Consider the following 21,471-nt stretch of genomic DNA (forward strand, 5'->3'; position numbering starts at 1 on the left):
AAAGAAAATAGGGTGAAAGACAATGTTTAGATTTATTTGGAGGATGTAACTTTGTGAGAAGTATATTGATTAAATTTTGATAGCGGTAACGCTGAATTATGGGAAAAGGTTTTAAAATTAGTTCTTTTTTGTGACAAGTCTATGATGATATTTTTAGAAGTCAATTAATGGTATTGGGTAGGAACTGTTAATGGGCTTAAGTCCTTAAATATTTTTTTACGAGGGAAGATGCATCATTTTTTATTTCTTTCAAATAATTTAGTCGATAAAATTCACCTTTTTTAAAGAAATGATATTTGCACAACTATATTTTTACAACTTTTATGACAATTTTCTTTTACCTTACATTATGTTTTCACTTTCTCTCTCTATTACTTTGTTTTTGTTCCAATACGGTGTCGTGTTGGACAAGACATGTGTCCAACATTGGGATTTAGGACACACCTAATTTGAGGAGTGTCATGTGCTTCACTCAATCATCCATTTTTAATCTAATGATTGATAATTATTTTCATCATTCTGATATGAAATAACCATTTTCATATGATATGTGCTATATATATTGTTGACCAAATTTGGCTGTGCTTTGTGAAGAAAGTATATTTATAGTCAATAACTAGACTTAGTACTAAGTTATTCTTAAGTGGCCATGATAATACTGTTGTGTGATCTTTTCGTCTTTTCTCTTGTTTAATTTTATTTCAGTGGACTAATCATCAAATTTTGAAATGTTTAAAGTAATACATACTTTTTGAGATTGTTTATAAAAGAAGAATCAAATTTTTTATCTAATAAAAAGATATAATGAATAATAATCTATCACTTCATTAAGAAACCAATGCTATTAATTCCTCTAAAATTTAATGTATTAATTATAGGCTATTTAATAATTTATATCAAATGTTAAGTGGCGAAAACCCTCAATTTAGAATTCAATTTAGGCTCTTCAAAAAACACAATTTAGGCCTTATTTTTTTTAAGGGAAATTTAGGCTATATTATATTGCAATATTGAGCTATTTAATTTTATAAGTTGTAACATTTGTATTAATTTGCAATGTGACTCATTGATCATTGTTGTACCAATACTCTCTACTATCTTTAACTTGTAGTTATTTAGTTCAATTGTGGTTTTGATTTACACTTAGCGTGTGTTTGGTTATGCGGTGACGAGAATTGATTTTGAGTGAATTGATTTTATAGAATTGATTTTAGTTAAAAGTGAGTTGAATGTAAAATGATTTATGTTTGGTTACCTTCCTAATAAAAGTGATTTAAGTCAAAAGTGTTGTTTGGATATTTTGTGTTAAAATTGCTTTTAGGTGTGTAAATGACCAAAATGCGTTTTTTTTTTTTGGATTTTAAACTAGATTTCATTTATTGTTTTGGTACAAATTTCATTCCATTTTTAGTTATTTAATTTTATATTGCAATACTAAATTTAATAGAATTGTTTAAAGATTATTTAAAAAAAACATTTGGTAACTAAAATTCATATCATTATTTTTATAAAACATAAAAATTAACGGGTGTTTACTCAAAAATAAAATAAAATAATTAACGAGTGCATAGGGCCATTAATTAAGAAAGACTTTGGGATGGGCCTGTAATTAGAAAGCAAACAAGATAACACGCTTTCCACTAAACAGAGTCATCTTCAACCTTCAGATTTCTGCAACAAACAAAAAAATTTCACAGCAACACAAAAAATCAGCAGACTTCAATCAATAGAAATATGGAGTAATGAATTTCTCAAATAGGTGAAGGGGTTTCTTCAAATATAAAAAGGTATGTGAAAGGAAGTGATTAGATTCAAGGGTAAAAGAGACAAATTGATGTTATGTGTTTCCAAGGTAGGGAGACTCGATTTCAAAAAGCTAGGAGGAGGAGCTTCACGAAAAATCGATTCTACACATGAAAAGCGCAACGACGGCGGAGTCTTGGTGGAGAGCCAAACAAGTCAAACTCGCTTTTGGTGATGTTGACCGTGCGTTGGAAGACTCTTACCGTGTAACCAAACAAGGACTTAATTGCAAGATTAGATCGTGATATGTCTTTGTTACTTGTGACTGTTTAATTTAGTTGTTGGTTTCCATTGATATTTGCTCCTTTTAGATGACCTTTGGTTTTAGGGTAACCCCCTTAGGAATAAGTAGAAGAGTTTATTTTGTTATCAGAAGATAAAGCTATTTTTGTTATTAGGGACATAGTGCAAGACAAAAGAGGGTACTAGAAATGAAATTTTTGATGGAAAAGGAATTTATTCCAAGAGGAAATTGTTTTGAAAAAGGAAATTAGAGGAAAAACTTATGAAATAGTAATTACCTAAGAGCTTAGAGTTTAGAGCAAGTATTGCGGTTGAAGATCGTTATATATATATAACAGAAACTCTAGGAGTTTGAAAATGTATTGGGTTGTTCCATTACTCTTCATAATGAAACATTTAGGTTGATTAGCCTCCCACTCCCAAATACAAATTTTCTATATAGAGCAAGTACAGAACTCAATTAGAAAATGTCCAAGAAGTCACTACAACATAATTGACATCTAGTAACACTTGAAATTGTTACTAAAACAAGAAAAATGTTACTGATTAAAATTAGTAACATATGTACAATTGTTAGGTAAAGCCCATGTTACTAAAGAGCTTTAGTTACATTTTATAGTATTATCTGTAACATTCAAAAGTGACGCAAAATATTATTGTAACACTTTTTGTATCACTGATAATACTAAAAAAATGTTACGTTTATAATTTTTAAGAAGTTAAAAGTGTCGCAAAATTGTCCATGCTAAAAAATTATGAATCTACCAAAAAATGTTACTATTTGAAATAGATTAGAAGGAGTTTTTGTACTCAATCCACCACGTTGAATCTAGAAATTACATAAGTGTTTTTACATGATCCAAGCAAATCAAAATACTACATTTAGATCAAAATTTAGATCAACTATTTTGGATAACATTACAATGAAATAAGATATCCTAACTAAAGCTAGTAATAATCACTTTTTCCACCAACTTTTTTAAAAAAAATAAAAAAAATCAGCCATGAGGGGGTCTAAGCAAGCTAATGCAACAATAATCTTCTTGGCTTGCAACACCATCTTTCATAGATTCTCTAGAAACAACAAAAGTGTTCTAGCTGCAAGTATTTAGAAGGAATGAGAGAACAAAAACAAAATAAAAGTAAATTTGAGGTATAAATGATTGAACCAAGTCCAACAATCACTAAAAAATTGAGATATAAAGATGGAGCAGAATTTACCTTTACTAAAGATGAAGCAAGCAACAAAATCCTATTGATTTAAGTGTTGCTACTTTCTCAACGGAGGAAGGATCTCACATTGTTATATTCCATGATCAAATCAAACATCTCTGTTGAGCTGAACAGAACAACAAGGATCTCACTCGTTAGAGTTTCTACAAATTCTTTCCGACCCCAACAGTAGTAAAATTGCTTATTTTCTTTATTGAGTTGTTTAGGAAATTTAAGTATGAACCTAGGGGTTTTTAACTAATCTTAAGGGAACCCCGCATTTGTAATTGGTTTAATTTTTGGGAACATATTTCCACAGTTATTTCATGGATTTTTAATCACTATTTTCTTAAATTTAAATAGACACTACATAAATGTTTTTTTACGGAGTTAATCCCAACAAATACGGAAGAGGGGATTCAAGGATTTCTTAATTGTCGTTACACATCTGAATCCCACAAAACCTAATTTCGCATTGAGCATGGAAATTAAACCCTGCAAACATATTTTACTTCTCTTTTCTATTCTCTTGCTAATAAGTTTTACTAATTACCGAGTTGAATGACAATCCTTGCGGAGACGATAAACTTACTAATTTATTATTTGTTACGATTTGGTGCACTTGTCAATCTTTACACCTTTCGTCCATCTTTCACACAATGCAATTGCATTAGTTGTTTACCAAAATGCCCTTACCAAAGAGTAAATATGCTGTTATATTACTTTGTTATCTATACTATATATAAAGAAAAATACCCCTTTCAACACTTTTGGGTTGGATTTTTTTTCCAAAAATACCCTCAATTTTCAATACAAATAACACATGTAACAAATAGGTAAGAATAAATTTAAATATTAAAACAAATGTAACAAACACGATAAGAATACATATACGTCAGTTTTTTTCCTTTATCATAGTGTAACAAACTAGATGAGTATGTTTATACTTATTTTTTTCATTATTCCAATTATACACTTAAACAATTTTTTCTATAATAAAGATTGTTGTTGGTGTCGTTAAAAAAAAAGAATTTAAATTATAGTTTTTTGTTATATTGTTGGTGTCATTCAAATAGATAATCATGGTTAGTTTAGTATTTATATTTTTAGTTTTAATCAAAATCAAAATTTCATTAAAAAAACACCGTTCATAATTTTCAAACATTAGCGCAATAAAAAGAGCGGAAAGACAGGCACGTGAGGGCCCATCTTTTCGTTAGTGTTTATAGTGGAAATATGGGCACGCATAAGCAATTGTTGAGTGGATCTTTCTTCACTTTTTTTTTAAAGTTAAATAGCCATTTATGGAAAAATGGACTCGCATAAGCAACTGTTGAGTGGATCTTCAATTTTTTTAAGTTAAATAATCATCTAATATCTTTAATTTATAAAAGTCACGTAATATCTTTAAGTTAAATAGCAGAAAGACTGACACGTTTTCATGGATTAATTGCATGTTTAGTTCTTTATGTTTATTTTAAGTTTTAAGTTAGTCTTTTATGTTTTAAACATTTCAAATTGGTACCTTATGTTTTAAAAGTTTTAATTTGGTCCAAAACATTACTCACATTGAAATAAGTTAGTCATTTTGTCACTTGGTTGTTTAGAGATATATGTTAAGAATATGGGTGTCGGATTTGAACTTATTTATAAAATCCGTTTTAAAATATTTTTAAATTTTTGATTGTTTTATTAAACTCAATATTATGTGATTGAAGGGACTAATTTATTTTTTTTGGTAGTGTTTTCGACCAGCTTGAAACTTTTAAAACATAAAAGACCAACTTGAAACTTTTAAAACATAAGGGACCAACTTGAAACCTAAAATAAACAAAAGAGACCAAGCATGCAATTAAACTTTTTTTGAACAAGAACATGCAATTAAACTTGTTTTCTTCTATCCGATTGTATACCACGTTTAATTGTATATAGTAAGATATCAATTTTGACATATACCTCATCGAATTTTTGGAAAATAAGATTAAAAAAAATCTTTTTATAGTTGTTCATGGGTGAACATAGGGAGTATACCTCGTGTTGTAAAAGGCACTTTGAAACCCTAGTAAGATTGGGTGCTAGCAGGTAGCAAAGATTAATAAGTAAGGTGATATCATACCCGGGGGACAAGGCCCCTATTTTTAATAATTGATCTAGTAGGAGGTACCTTGGTGGTTTTTATCTTATCTCATTAGCTTTAGTGCAGGTAGTTACGAAGTGAATCTGGACGATTGGAGTATAGGACCCGATAGGTGAGGACGCATATCTACTTTAAGTGAGTCATCTACGAGTAGGAACGACTCAACCTGAACCCGAGTTAGGCGCCAACTCCGATCTGGTTAAAGCCAGGTCCCTATATATAGGAATAGCCTGGTAGATATCCAAAAGGTGGTTATGCTTTGAGGTGGTGGAGCACTGAGGCATCAAGTAGGGGTTATATGTAAACCGAAAAACCTAGAATAATGAATGAAATTAAGCTTTTTTGGGGTGGTGCAACATGCTTTTTGGAATGGAACAGGATGTTTACATGTTTGATCTGAATAAGCTTAATGAACTGTTAGTGTTTGTTACCTAATTTTAATTGGTTTCTATTGTTGATATTATTATTATTATGGGAATTATGGGATAACAAATTGGTCCATATCTAAGACTTTAGGAGTCCAATATTTGGATTGGAAGTATGACGTACAATATAAAATTTATAGTTATTTTTCTTTCGGGCCTCACTCTCTTGGAAAGCCTAGTGTTGTCTGACACTGAAGTTGGGAACAGAGGGATTCAATGTATATCAGGTTGGTGGAAACAACCCTGTAGCTATCAAATGAAAATTTAAACTAAATAATTAGTGTGAATTTGTTGGCAGATAAATTCAAATTAGAGCATATGTTTATATAATTTTTGGTTATATGTTTGCGTGTGAGTACTGTGTACGAGGTACTCTATGTTTCATATAATATGATTCGCTTAAAAACCTTGTTATTCAGCTTCCATGTTGACAACTTCTAGTGTGTAAATTGACATTTTGTACTTTATGGCCCAATCTTGGAATGTGATCCCAGACTGTTGTATATATGTTGGAAGATAATTTCACGAAGCCTATTTAGTTACACTAATACAAAGGAAATTATCTTGAAAATCTTGGAATGTGAACACAAACATGATAATTTTTTTAGTTACACTAATAAAAAGGAATTTTTGTAGTTACAATGTAAGTGCTTTATGGCTTTTCAAGTGAATAATCCTGGAATGTGATCACAGACGTGATTTTTTTAGTTACACTAATAAAAATAAAATTTATTTGTGTGAATAATTTGGCAATCTGCTAAGGGCCCGTTTGTTTTAGATTTAAAAAAAAAATAGACTTTTCTTTGTATTTCTAAAAATGGATTTTCTTTTTTGGAAATTTATTCAAAAATAATGTAAGTTATTTCAAACTCATTTGGTATAAGTTAAAAAAGCGATTTTATGATATGTTAATATTTTATTTGATTAATAGTCACAATTATAATGTGCCAAATATATATATATATATATATATATATATATATATATATATATATTTCAATTTATAAAAAAACACATTTTTATAATTTTTATTTGTTAAAAATTGATAATGCTTATTGTAGCGCTTATTTTTATAAAACGCTATTAAAACTACAATGTTTTATTTACAAGGCTTAGTGAAATAAAACGCTATCTAAACCAAATATTGCTTGCGTTTTAAAAACAAACGCTAGCATGAGCTGTATTAAAATAACACTTAAAAATAGAAGTGTTATTTAAAACCCATTTTAGATGGTTGTTCTTACTGTAAGGGTTATCTAAAGCCATCCTTTGATAGCCCTTTAAGACGAAAGTGCTATAAAAACACTGTTTAGACAACGCTGTATACTAAAAAAGCACTATATTATCTTTAGCAGCTCCCTTTACAATAATGCTTTTAAAAGCTCTATAAATAACCTGAAAAAAAGCGATATCTTAGCCCATTTTTATAGGAATGAATATTTAGTATAATAATACATCTATAACTTCATTAAGAAACCACTACTATTAGGTCGTGTTACATTAATAAAATGTTATTGTCGTCTATACTATAGGGTTTTTGGGTTGTTTCATTACTCTTAATGCATCGAATATTTACCATTTTTTCTACAAGAAATTTACCATATTTTATATGCATTTAATTTATTTATTTACGAACCATTCAGTTGTAATTGATAGATGTAGAATGAATCAAATTTCCATCTCCTCTATTTAAATCTAATGAGCCAATTAGGTTTATTAGCCTCCCAATACAAATTTCTGTTTGGATCAAGTAGAGAAATCAATTAGAACATGTCCAAGAAGGTTTGATTAAAACAACATGTTCTCATCTTATCCTAATCAACTAGGTATTAACAAAATAATTATCATAAAAATAAAAGTCAACTGTACATGATGCCTAATGTACATTCCCTAAAAAAAAGGTCTGATGTACATATCCCTAGTTTTTTTCTCCCTATTTTATGTCCCTAGTATATACAATGTTAAACACCATATATTAATGATTTTGTGCGTCTAAACAACATAGTTGATCAAATAATTGGCCAAGCCTTTCTATCTTGAGGTACATCCACAATGGTTACAGGTTCTTGCTTTGTTTTGATGATTCCAGAATCTAGATTTAAGTCATGGTAACCAACCCCTGATTTCTTTTGTTGCTGAACCACCAAAACTGAACCATCAAAAGTAGAATCTGAAGCCACTAACATGTCTCCAATAGGACCAAGTTCTGGATACTCATTCCATTCAGACAATCCACTAAACAAATTTGACTCACTTACATGTCTTCTACCAACCAAAATCAAATCAAAACAGCCTTCAAGTGACCTTATAACATTTACCATTTCAACACTATCTCTTGCTATTTCCTCTTTATAATCATGACGTTTAATTTTGATACAATCCACTTTAAACCTATGAATCAAGTCGCCGTCCGGATCCCTGTTGGTCAAGTTCCTATTTTTCTTTCGAGGCTCCATTATTCGAACCAAGGTGATCCTTACATTTGGGTGATGCGCCATTCGCATTGCATATGCTAACGCTTCGCGATCATCCTCACCTTCTATAAAAATAACTCCAACACTAAAAAATGAAATACTAGTCAGAGGATTATTCCTACTCAAAGTGCCACGTTCGATTAAAATCCCAACAGAACAAGGTGCTTTTCTGAGAAGATGACGATTTAATGCGCGAATCGGGGCTGCTGACTCTGAAATCCCATTTGGAATCCACTGTCTATGAAAAGGAACAATCAACAAACAAACTCTCTTCTCAGCAACTTGCATACATATCTCATCATGCATCGTCTCATAAGGAGAAATCGATGTGAAGAGTTTCACAACCACATTGTTTGAATTTTGTTGCTCATACGATCTAAACGCATTTATTATGTGTTGCGAATAACTCGCCGAGTGCAGTGGATTCTCCTTGTTGCATGTTGGTTGATGATCTATGAAAACTGGTGTTACTCTTCCTCTAAGTTGAATAAGATGTAGGACATAGAAACAAATAGGATTTTTCAATGAAGGGTTTGACATTTCAAGAAGATTGATGATGGATGGTGTGTTTTCTTGACTGTGTATACATGCCATGAGACGTAGTTCAATATCTGAAGTTGATTGTTCAATGGTTCTTCTCCTATTTAAGGACAAATATCTCTTAGATGGATCATATAGGAATTTCACAATGGGTGTTGTGGCTGCTGTTAACCATATTAAAGCTATCAACCCAATACCATATGATTCTTCATCTATAAGCTGCAACAAATCACATATATAATCACATTCAAATATGTAACTAGAGCAATGCTATATATCATGAAAGATTTTATCAAGAATGACATGACAGAATAATCATAAACCGTAAATTTTGTAACTATTATTGATTAACATTGCATACATTATAGTATCATTATTTTCAAATAAACCGTAAATTTTGTCACTCTAGTATCATTCTCGGTAATTTTTTCATTATTAATGTAGGATTACGTTTGATGGTGCGACATTGTTGATTTGAACTAAATATTGTGAATTTCATAAAAATAGATTTACATATGATCAATTAGTCCGGAAGAAAAATTGTAACAAAGTTAGCAATGTCACATCACCAAATATAATTTCACGTCATTAATGAATATGACACTTCATGAAAAATAATGATACTTAGACTTTATATGCTTTAGGGACTATTTATGATATTTATATATTTCTCAAACCTAAATAAGAGATATAATGATACATTAGCAACTAGATTGTTTATTCCCCATTTTTCTCTTTATGCAACATAACCAGATACATATGATTGATAATTAGAAGAAAGTTATATTGATTCTTACATGAAGATATAGAGCAGTCTGCAAGTAAATCAATTGTGTGATACCTTGAGCACTCATGAGCAGTCCTAAAGATAGAACATCAGTAACTGGCATCTTCCAATAAATTGAAGGCAACATAGTTCCAGCAACCTTCCCCAAAGATGCAAATATAGCAACAATTTGCACTATTACAAAGCTACGAGTATCTATTAGAAAAATATTGAATTGAGCACCACTAAAAAGAAAATACAATGGCAAGAAAATCGCTGACACAATTGCATCCAACCTTTCAGTCAATGCTGATCCTAATGGAGGCCCATCAGGTACAGCCATACCTAAAATTACAGGACCAATCATATAATGTTCTCCGATAACCTCACTAAATAACGCGCAGCCCAATATCATTAAAAACACCGAAAATATGTATGATTCTTTGATTGGTTTTCCTTCAGGTGTTTTTCTTATCATCCAAAACATTATAGGCCTAAGAACACATAGTATGATAATAACCATAACAAGCAAAGAAATTCCCATCCAAGTAAAAGAACGGTCTTTCTTTAAAGCTAAACTCGATTGTTTTTCTGTGAGTTTAGCAGTAACCCACAATAACGAAAAGGCTCCACCAACCATGGATGCAGATATCGCTATTCGACCCATTTCTGAGTTTAATAGCTTTAAATCGGCTAAGTGGATTGCGGTGGTGTGGAATGAACCGGTTGAAAAGATAAATGAGAGGGCAAATATGGACTTGTAGAGAATATGGTCGGGGGTTATTAGTAGTTTTCTTAGAAGAAGTGCGATTAAATGGCTCATTGTTAGTGGTACAAAAAATGAAAAAATTCCAATTGCCCAAGCTTTTTTCCCTGATCTTGTAACAAGACTTAGATCGATTTTTACTCCAATTAAGAACAAGAACATCATGATCCCAAAATATGAGATTGTCTGGCTTACGTAGAATGTTTTTGGTGGAAATATCCATTTTTTTATGAGCTCACTTTGCCCGAAAACTGATGGTCCTAGTACCAAGCCAGCCTGAATACATTTCGAAAACAAAAGAATTAATTAGCATGTTATATATCTTAATCTTAATAATATACAAATATGTCGTTACCAAATCATCAGTTTTATCATATGTTGTTACCAAAATTCATAATCTCTCTTTATTTTTCTCTCTCTCCAGTGGTCTCAAATCAATTCACTCTCTCATTTTCAACTTTTCTCTATGAAAGATTGTAAATCAAAAACCACGAGCAATGACGTAAATAGAAACTTCAAACCGCTTTCCAGTGACGACAAAGATTTCCTATTCTTGCATTTATTCTCTCATAATTTATGTTTTGTTTCTCATTTATTATTCTCTCTATCTCTTTTCTTTTCTTCCACAATAGGCAAATTTGGAAGGAAATAGAAAGAATCTGGCGTGAGAGGTGAAAATTTCTAGAGGTAAGTTGTGTTCATTCCTTCTCTGTCCCTTTTTTTTTTTTGTGCAACTTGACTAATAGTTATTTCATTATCATAATTAGGGAATTATTAAAAAGAGGCATTGCAAAGACTTGCATTGAGTCCAATAACTTGTAATAAGGATTGTGTTTTAAACTGAAGCTTTAAAATATTGTAAAGATTGTTTTTGACATATTACGAATTTGTCATTTTTTATAATTTAATAAGAGATATCTTTTAAACTAAGGATAAAAACTGAATAAAAAATATAACACAATGCATATCGTTCACTTTTCAAATAGTAGAATGAGAAATTTGTTTCATACCGTCATAAAACTCGTATAAACAGTTTCTTAAGAATTAATATATTCTAATGTTGTATAGATTCCTGTCATGTTTCTATTTATATGATTTAAGGATAATATTTATGTAAAATATTAAATATCATTTAATGTTGTGAATAAGTTTTTTTTACTATTTGTCGAAAAAAAAATTTACTAATATAAATATGATTAATTTATTACATAATAAGTATTTTAATATAAAACTAAAAAATTGTTATCCATTCCATTCCGTCATTATTCAAACAATGGAATAGGAAATGTATTATGCTTCATAAAATATTTAAACAGTGAAATGAGATATTTATTTCATTCCGCTCTATTTTAGAAACTAATTGAATGATGTTAAAGAATTAATGGACCTGAGTACTTGTTTTTCAATTTCAATGATCATTTGGAAATATTTGTTATTCTCATTTGATCAACATCAAATTTAAATGTATTCACTTAATAACTTGATACATCGATGACCAATGAAGAGAAGAATGAGAGAAGAAGCTAATATTTCATTTTTAATAGACATATGTTAGAAAATATTAAATATCTTACCAGCGTTTGTGGAACGAAGCTGCTCTCCCCAAGTGGTTCAAGTATGATTTGTAAAATTGTGGTGAAGAAAGAAACTAAGGAGGTTTGCAGTAATAGCACTGGCAATGTGTAACTAAATGGGTTATCATGAAAGAAAATTCCTTTTGATCTTTGAAACTTGATCATGTGTTCACATACCCATATCGTTCCGTTTGGTGTAACGCCGGTAATGTTCGCATTTTCGCTTGTTGCAGCCATGTCGTATTAATTACTGCAAATCAAGCTTGATATATTTGGAGAAGAGAATATGTAATTAGTTAATTGATCTCCATGGAATTGACTAAGAGGAAGGGAAAGAGAATAGAGTGAAAGACAATTTTTAGAGTTATTTGGAGGATGTAACTTTGTGAGAAGTATAATGATGATTGGTTTTAATAGCGGTAACGCTGAATTATGGGTTTAATGTTTTAAAATTAGTTATGTTTTGTGATTAGTCTATGATGATGATATTTTTAGTTGTGAATCAATGGTATCTGGTAGGAACTGTTAATGGGTTTAAGTGCTTAACTTTTTTTATTTTTTACAACAGAGGGAAACTCCATATATTTATTAGCTAATTAATAGTTTAGTAATAGTATGTTTAATTTAGACATACATAGAAGGATAAATCTTTTGAGATTTACATAATAGAATACGTACTGGGGTTCGTTTGTTTCAAGTTATATTCGTAAATTCCTGAGAATAAAACGATAGACATATATTTGCCTATGTTTGTTACAAGTTTACTAAATTTTATATTCAGGTATACAAAATTTCCGGGAATAGAAAAATTTTCCCAACAAAAAGGGTGGGAATAAAGTTCCCATGAAGATATATGGGAATATATTCATATGTAATTATCTATTATAATCCCTATTTTTATTGTTCACGAGAATATTATAATGTTAGGCAAACATCATTTTTCTAAATACCTTAGAAAAAAATTCTCATCTTTATGTTCCAAGGAATGTTATTCCTATGAATAAATTTGCTAAACTTAAAACAATTATAAGTGGGAAAATGGTGTACGGAGATACCCATTATGGTTGACATAATTGAATATATTTGGCAAGAGTTTCGAAATAATAATACACACGCAACCACAACAACAACAAAACGCGTTAATTGCGACAGTGCAATTTTGGCTGAAACAAAAATAATTATAGAATAAGAAATTCAAAATCAATAAGGAAATTTTTTAGATTTATATTATACTTATATGATATACTTTAAGGAAAATGCTTTATGACACGACAACTTTTGTCGTACCATATGCACGACACATGAATTCTTGTTTAATTTCTCACTTTCATAAGTCCAATTCCATCCATCTCTCCTACTTTTACTCCATTTAATTTAAATACTAATTGAGTAGTAGAACATTAAGCTTTGGTTACTGCACATACCTTTGATAGTAGAACAATGAAATCACTATGTGATACACTGTACAGTGAGTACCTTGATGGTGTTGCTTTGTTGAATTCACGCTACAATATATTCAAAGGATGATGCTACATATAACCGACCTAGTTTTATACCACTTCAGACTGTTATGTCACAGAAGCACCGCTTCAAACTATATGGAGAATTGGTGCAAGCGGTTGGTGCAGAATATTTTGTAGTAATAGATAACAAACATTTCATATTGTGAAAAATTAAATAATTTAGTTTACTTTTATTCTACTTGTGTCAAAAAATCAATATTTTATTTTACTTGTGTTAAGAAGTTGTTAAGCATCTAGCCTGAGGCGTGAATAAACAAGTGGTAAAGGTCTTCGTGCAAATGGTGCGACAAACTTGTCGTGCCATATAGCACTACTCATACTTTAACGATGTAGGGTAAATATAAGTTTCCATCATACTATGATTGTAATATGGCAAGAACTGTGTGGGAAAGAACATGTATGGAAAGCACAAAATTTATAAAGTATTGGTTAAAGTGCGCACAATCATAGACTAAAATTTATAAGTTAAAATAAGGTATTGGTTCGAAAAGAACAGATGAGAGCAAAATAATCTACAAGAGAAGCTTAGTTGCAAGTTAGAGTCTGATGACATCAGTGTCTGAAGACCATCAGAAGCTGACTGTCAGAGTCTGAAGATCACCCAGAGTCTGACGACCATCAAAGTCTGAAGTGAAGATCCTGAAGTTAGTTAAATGGATATTTGAAGACACAAATGTGCACAAGGAATAGAAGACTAGAGCAAAGGATATTTCAGAGTAATTAAAAGGCATTGGATGCTTATACACAGAGAAAGGACAATAATGAGATCATCGTACAATTATACAACCACTACTCTAACATTTCCTGCACATGGTACAAGCTACAATTGTGTCTCTACTGGTTAATCAAATTATTCCCTCCTAAGACATTAACCATATCAAGCAACAAATCAATGTTGATTGATCAAGCTTCTATAACGACTCTTTGATGTGTTGGCACCTCTACAACATCTCTTTCATACCTCTATATAAAGGAATGAATATTTGAAGATTAGTAGAGACTCTGCTGAAATTATTGTGCATCAAACTCTTAGAATTTATTAACAACTTTCATATCTTAGAAATTCTAGAGTCTTAGAGTCTGAACTGTTTTGTATTGTGAACATCACTGATTGTATATCAAGTGTTCAAACCAAACTTATTCTTTGTAATTTGTTTGTTTAGAAGTCTCTTGCTTTTGTGCTTGAGCATAGGAAATCTCTTGCTTGTGTGCTTAAGCATTTGAAGTCTCTTGCTTGTGTGCTTGAGCATTTGTAATCAGATTAAATTATAATGAAAATCTCCTTGGAAGTGCAAGGGGGACTGGACTAATTCCGGATTGTGGAAGGAACCAGGATAATTGATGTAACACCCACGACGTGGCTTTCGATATCCCGCCAGTTGGATACGAAAGGTTCCCGCCAGTTGGAACGGGCACTATCCGTAAGGATGACCCCACGTTAATAAGAGGAACCGAATCACATCGGAATGAGAGGGATCCGGAGGCCGTGTAGGTATGGGACTACATGGTTGAAGGAAGGCTTATAAGAATTGTTAGGTACTACCCATATCAACAAGATGCATCTTCTTTTCGGTAGCCCATTCCATAAGAACTCCAAAGTTAAGCGTGCTTGGCTTGGAGCAATTTTAGGATGGGTGACCTACCGGGAAGTTTCCCGGTAAGCGTGCGAGTGAGGACAAAGCACGCTGAAAAGACTCGTGTTGGTTTGTGGGGTTAGTCGGCAATCCTAAAAGCAGTTTGGGATGTTACAATTGATTTGTGTCTTTACAATTGATTTGTGTCTTTCTCTCTCTCTGTCACTTTTATATCCGCTGCTATTAGACTCTCAACATTGTTCCAAACTCTGAACTCTATCAGACTCTGGACTCTTAATTTAGTTTAAAAGGAAAAAAAAGCTAACATAGTTCAACCCCCCTTCTTGTGTTTTTCTCACCTTCATAGATTGTATTTTATACTCCATAGATTTACAACTTATTAATTTGGTTTTTATTCAAGCCTTGCAATACTTGTTGCCAAAACTGAACAAAGAAGGAAAGAACAAATTTATTTATTTATTTCTTAGACATATGAGATGCATAAGTATATTTAAATAAATAAAGGAGTACAAATAATTTGGGGACATAATTAAAGTCTTATCCAATGAAAGCAAAGAACAACAACCTAGATGGGTGATAAAGCACAGCCCTAAGGGGTAAAGTAGCGAGAAATCTCAATCTGTAGCAAACAATCACGCACCACATGCACAATCAACAAAACTTGAAAACAGTAAGCATCCATGACTATTTAAAGCAAAACAGACCGATGCAAACGGCATAAAGAACCAAATGTAAAATTATAGATGAAAATAGCATGTTCTCATTCTATGTTAATCAACAAAGTATTAACAAACTAAATATCATGACTAATGAAAGTGAGCTATACATGTTTCTCAACAACAACAAAAAAATTAACTATACATGGAACCTAAAACTTATGTATGTCGCTAATATATACAATAGCTATTAAACAACATAAATGTTAATTTATTTTTTTTTACAAAATCTGACATCAACATTGTATATTCGTACAATTTCTGACTATTATACTACTTTTTCTAACTCTTCAAGTTCTTTTTCTCACACCTTTGGTCCGACATCCACACTTCTTTGTATAGGCGTATTGGCTTTCGTGTGTCTAAATAGCACAACTGATTAAACAATTCGCCAAACCTTTCTATCACGAGGTACTTCCACAATGGTCAAGCTCTCTTGCCTTCCCATGACACTGGAATCTAGATGCAAATCATGATAACCAACCCCTGACCTCTTTTGTTGTTGAATCACCAAAACAGAACCATCAAAAGTAGAATCTGAAGCCACTAACATGTCTCCAATAGGACCAAGTTCCGGATACTCATTCCATTCAGACATTCCACTAAATAAACTCTCACTTGCATGTCTTCTACCCACCAAAATCAAATCAAAACAACCTTCAAGTGACCTTATAACATTTATCAATTCAACACTATCTCTTGCTATTTCCTCTTTATAATCATGACGTTTAATTTGAATACAATCCACTTTAAACCTATGAATCAAATCGCCGTCCGGATCCCTATTCATCATGTTCTTATTTTTCTTTCTAGGCTCCATTATTCGAACCAACGTGACGCTAACGTTTGGCTGATTCGCCATTCGCATGGCGTATGCTAACGCTTCGCGATCGTCCTCACCTTCGATGAAAACTACTCCAACACTATAGAATGAGACAGTAGTTAAAGGGTTGTTCCTATTCAAAGCACCGCGTTCGATTAGAATCCCAACAGAACAAGGTGCCGTTCTGAGCAACTGGCGATTTAAAGCTCGAACCGGGTGTGCAGATTCTGTAATTCCGTTAGGTCTCCATTGTCTATGAAAAGGCACAATCAACAAACAAACTCTCTTTTCAGCAACTTGCATACATATTTCATCATGCATTGTCTCATAAGGCGAGATCGACGTGAAGAGTTTCACAACCACACTATTCTCTTTTTGTTGCTCATATGATCTAAAGGCGTTTATTATGCGTCTTGAATAAGAAGAATGTGACGACTTAGTCTTCTTGCATATTGGTTGATGATCTATGAAAAGTGGTGTCGATCTTCCTGTAAGTTGAATAAGATGTAGGACATAGAAACAAATAGGATTTTGCAATGAAGGGTTTGACATTTCAAGAAGATTGATCATGGATGGTGTGTTTTCTTGATTGTGTACACATGCCATGAGACGTAGCTCAATATCTGAACTTGATTGTTCAATGGTTCTTCTCTTATTTAAGGACAAATATCTCTTAGATGGGTCATATAGGAATTTCACAATGGGTGTGATTACTCCTGTTAACCATACCAGAGCTATCATCCCACTACCATATGTTTCGTCATCCATAAACTGCAACAAATAATGTATAAATATAATATATTCATATTCAAGTATGCAGCTACTATTGATCAGCATTATTGCACTCATTTTTCAAACAAACCATCGATTTAGTCCTTAAAGTATCATTCTCTCTCCAATTTTATCTCTAAAGTATATAAAATATGTCACTTTTGTCATTGGTATCAAGTTATTATGGACTAAATTGACAACATTTTTTTAAACTTTAGGTTTAAATTTACAGATTCTATATACTGATTAGTGATTAGTCTTATATTTATATACTCTAGGGATTAAATTGGAGAGATAATTGTTAAGAGTCTCGCGTTTGTTAGATAAGGCTTGAAAAAAGGATATACGTGTAGGCAGTTATCACCTTATAATTTAATATAGTATGGTTGAATTAAGAGCAACTCAAATTCCAAGAGGGTATTAGAGCATATCAAATAGTTATTGGACTACTTGTTCTCAGGTCACTCGATTCACGTTCCAAATTCTAAAAATAGTTAAAATATAAAACCTAAATTCATGGTTTATTCCTCATTTTTCTTTCTATGCAAAAACTTAAACCACATACATAATGGAAAACTAAAAGAAAGGTATATTGAATCTTACAGCAAGGGCTTGAGAAGTCTGCAAGTAAAGTAATTGTGTGATGCCTTGACAACTCATGAGTAGTCCTAAAGATAGAACATCAGTAACTGGCATCTTCAAATAAATTGAAGGCAGCATAGTACCACCAACCTTCCCCAAAAATGCAACTACAGCAACAATTTGCACAATTGCAAAGCAACGAGTATCAATTACAAACAATTTGAAACTTGCACCACAAAAAAGAAAGTACAATGGCAAAAATATTTTTGACACCATTGTTTCCAATCTTTCAGTCAATGCTGATCCTAATGGAGGTCCATCAGGTACAGCCAGACCAAGAATTACCGGCCCAAGCGTAAAATGTTCTCCAATAACCTCCATAAATAACGAGCACCCCAATAACATTAAAATTACCAAAAGTATGTATGATTCTTTGATTGGTTGCCCTTCGGGTGTTTGTCTTACCATCCACAACATTATGGGACGTAGAACACATATTGTGAAGGCAATCATAGCTAGCATGCACATTGTCATCCAATTTATAGAAGAACTGTCTTTCATTAAACTTGCTTTCTTCTGCGTAACGATAGTCGTAATCAACAATAATGAAGTGGCTCCACTCACCATGGATGCAGATATCGCTATTCGACCCATTTCAGAGTTTAATAGCTTTAAATCGGCCAAGTGAATTGCGGTGACGTGAAATGAACCAGTTGATAAGATCATTACAATGGGAAATATGGATTCATATAGAGCTTGGTTGGGGGTTAATACTAGTTTTTGTATAAGAACTGCGATGAATGTGCACATTATTAGTGGTGCAAGAAATGAAAATATTCCAATTGCCCAAGCTTTTTTCCCTGATCTTATAACAATACTTAGATCGATTTTTACTCCAATTAAGAACAAGAACATCATGCACCCAAAAAATGAGATTGTTTCACTTATGTAGAATGTTCTTGGTGGAAATAGCCATTTTTTTATGAACTCACTTTGTCCGACAACCGACGGTCCTAATATCAAGCCAGCCTGAATACATTTCATAAACAAAACAATTTTTCAACATGTTTTACATAAGGAAACATTCCCAAATAAAATACTAAAGATAAGAAATTTATAGAATGAGAGAAGAAATTGGTATTTCAAATTTAACAAATATATATCTGAAAATATTAAATAAATTACCAGCATTTGTGGAACGAAGCTGCTCTGCCCAAGTGGTGCAAGTAGGAATTGTAAAATTGTGGTCAAGAAAGAAGCTAAAGAGGTTTGTAGAAATAGCACCGGTAATGTGTAAGTAAATGGGTTATCATGAAAGAAAATTCCTTTTGATCTTTCATACTTGATCAAGTGTTCACATACCCATGTTGTTCCGTTTGGCATAACGCCGGTAACGTTCGCGTTTACGCTTGTTGCAGCCATGTCACATTAATTACTGCAAATCAAGAATGATTTAGAGAAAAGAATGCATAATTAGATAATTGTTCGCCATGGAATTGACGAAGAGGAAGGAGGGTGAAAGACAATTTTTAGATTTATTTGGAGGATGTAACTTTGTGACAAGTATATTGATTATTAATTTTAATAGCGGTAGCGCTGAATTATGGTTTTGATGTTTTAAGATTAGTTTTGTTGTGATTTTTCTATGTAGATATTTTTAGTAGTGAATTGATGGTTTTGAATTGGGAACGTTAATTTGTTTAAGTCCATAATTTTATTAGGGTTGAATCTTAACTCATCCAATTTAGGAGGTATGGAATGGAATGAACTTTCATAATTAAATAATTTATCATTTGATTCTCTATTTTACTTCACTTTCTATATTTCTCCTTCTCCTTATCCTTTTTTCTACCGTTTATTTTTTTTTTTTGTAGTGTTCAGGGTTCGAACCCTCGACCTTGCACATATTATGCATTGTCCATACCAATTGAAGCTCACGAGGACTTCTACCGTTTATTTACACGTGTACATGCATATGTGCTTGCTCTTTTGTGACTTTTGACTTCTTGCTTTTCATTATTCTTCTGTGAGGTTTGATGATATACAGACCATACAATATGTGATTATGAACAAGATTTCAACTATAAAACCAAATCACATCGTTTTTGTCAAAAAAAATCACATTGTTAGTTTGTGATGTAGACAAATTGGCGGCGTGTATTGAACACGAAGTGGCGCGTAAGAAAGGTTCAATCAGAATGGTGCAGATTTTGCATCTGGTGTCGGAATGACCTGAATTATACCTTTTCGAAAAACCCCGAACCTCACGAGCAAAACTCATCGTATCTCCATGAAGTAGGGGTTAATTTAGTCATTCGAGATCTTCTGAAGGTCCGAAACCGCCTTTTAATATTTCAGCATATTCTAGAATTTTCTATTTTATTTCGGTTTGTTATTGTTTGGCTCATACAGGTTTGTTATTTCTTTTAGTATTTAAACAGAACTAAGAGGCACTTTTTCATTGAATGAAAATATTGAAGACTTTTCTTTCAATTTTGGTAGATTCCGAAAACCCTTATTTGATAGGTTTGTCGCTTGCAACCTGTCTGTTTATCTTTTAGGTTTTGCACTTGCTAACCATTCTTTCCGTTCTACGTCAATTTGTGTCTTACTTAAAAGAAAATAATTAAGGTGTGAAGGGTAAAAACGAATTATTTTTGTTATTATAATTATATATATATATATATATATATTAATATATATATATATATATACGTCAAAAAAAATATATATATATATATATTAATAGAAAGATTATACTTTAATTTTAAAAAAATAATATTTTTGAAGAAGGGTAACATTGGAATAAAAAAATAAACCTAACTTCATTCCGTCGACTTTTCAAACAATATAATGGTAAGTTTGTTATATTTTATCATAAAATATCCAAACAATGGAATGGATTCTTAACTCAATTTCATTTCATTCCGCTCCATTCCATTATATTTCGTTCTTCTCTGCTTTGTTATGTTCCATCAATCCAAATAGAGCTTAAAAGTTTAGTATGTTTAGAGATACATAAAGACACATAAAGAGATAAACCCTTTGAGGTTTAAATAATAGAATCGCGCTAGATTTATAAGTGTGCATAAAAGATACTCTTTGAATCAAGAATTAGTAAAAGACTTGTGCATTCACACGGATCCATTTATTTGTAGTTAATATATAAGATTGATATTATAAAATGAAGAAAACTCATTAGTGCTTTTAAAAAGATTAACATTAATGTCGTATTTCTATAAAATATTTGTTTATTTTATTGCAAAAATTTGTTAAATATTTGGACCGCACCTGCTGCAAATTTTATGCATTTATATGTACGAAAACAATTTTTTATTTCTCGTTGATATAATGTAATTTTGAAAACTCATGAGTATTTTAATAATATCAACATTAATGTATTATTTATTATAAAATATTTTTTATTTTATATTCTAAAATTCGTTGAGATATCTACAGCGCGCCAGTTGCGGTTTTTATGTGCTTATATTTACATAAACAAATTTTTATGTTATGTTGAT

At 31.6% G+C, this 21,471-nt stretch overlaps 2 protein-coding genes across 2 annotated transcripts; both read right to left on the reverse strand.

Moving 5' to 3' along the window:
- Positions 1-7,583: 7,583 nt before the first annotated feature.
- LOC146923440 (cation/H(+) antiporter 15-like) lies at positions 7,584-12,291 on the reverse strand. Its single transcript, XM_085708586.1, has 3 exons — positions 11,941-12,291; positions 9,632-10,642; positions 7,584-9,053 (listed from the first exon to the last, which is right to left on the reverse strand). Exons 1-3 carry the CDS (start codon positions 12,175-12,177, stop codon positions 7,830-7,832), a joined length of 2,472 nt encoding a protein of 823 aa, XP_085564712.1. The 5' UTR covers positions 12,178-12,291; the 3' UTR covers positions 7,584-7,829.
- Positions 12,292-15,795: 3,504 nt separating this feature from the next.
- On the reverse strand, positions 15,796-19,457 carry LOC146923441 (cation/H(+) antiporter 15-like). Its single transcript, XM_085708587.1, has 3 exons — positions 19,136-19,457; positions 17,972-18,979; positions 15,796-17,368 (listed from the first exon to the last, which is right to left on the reverse strand). The coding sequence occupies exons 1-3, from the start codon at positions 19,370-19,372 to the stop codon at positions 16,154-16,156; spliced, it is 2,460 nt and encodes an 819-aa protein (XP_085564713.1). The 5' UTR covers positions 19,373-19,457; the 3' UTR covers positions 15,796-16,153.
- Between the last annotated feature and the right edge of the window lie 2,014 nt (positions 19,458-21,471).

This window comes from Medicago sativa, chromosome 5 (assembly GCF_051527215.1).
Source record: "Medicago sativa cultivar Bolivia chromosome 5, Bolivia_mono, whole genome shotgun sequence".
Lineage (NCBI taxonomy): Eukaryota > Viridiplantae > Streptophyta > Magnoliopsida > Fabales > Fabaceae > Medicago > Medicago sativa.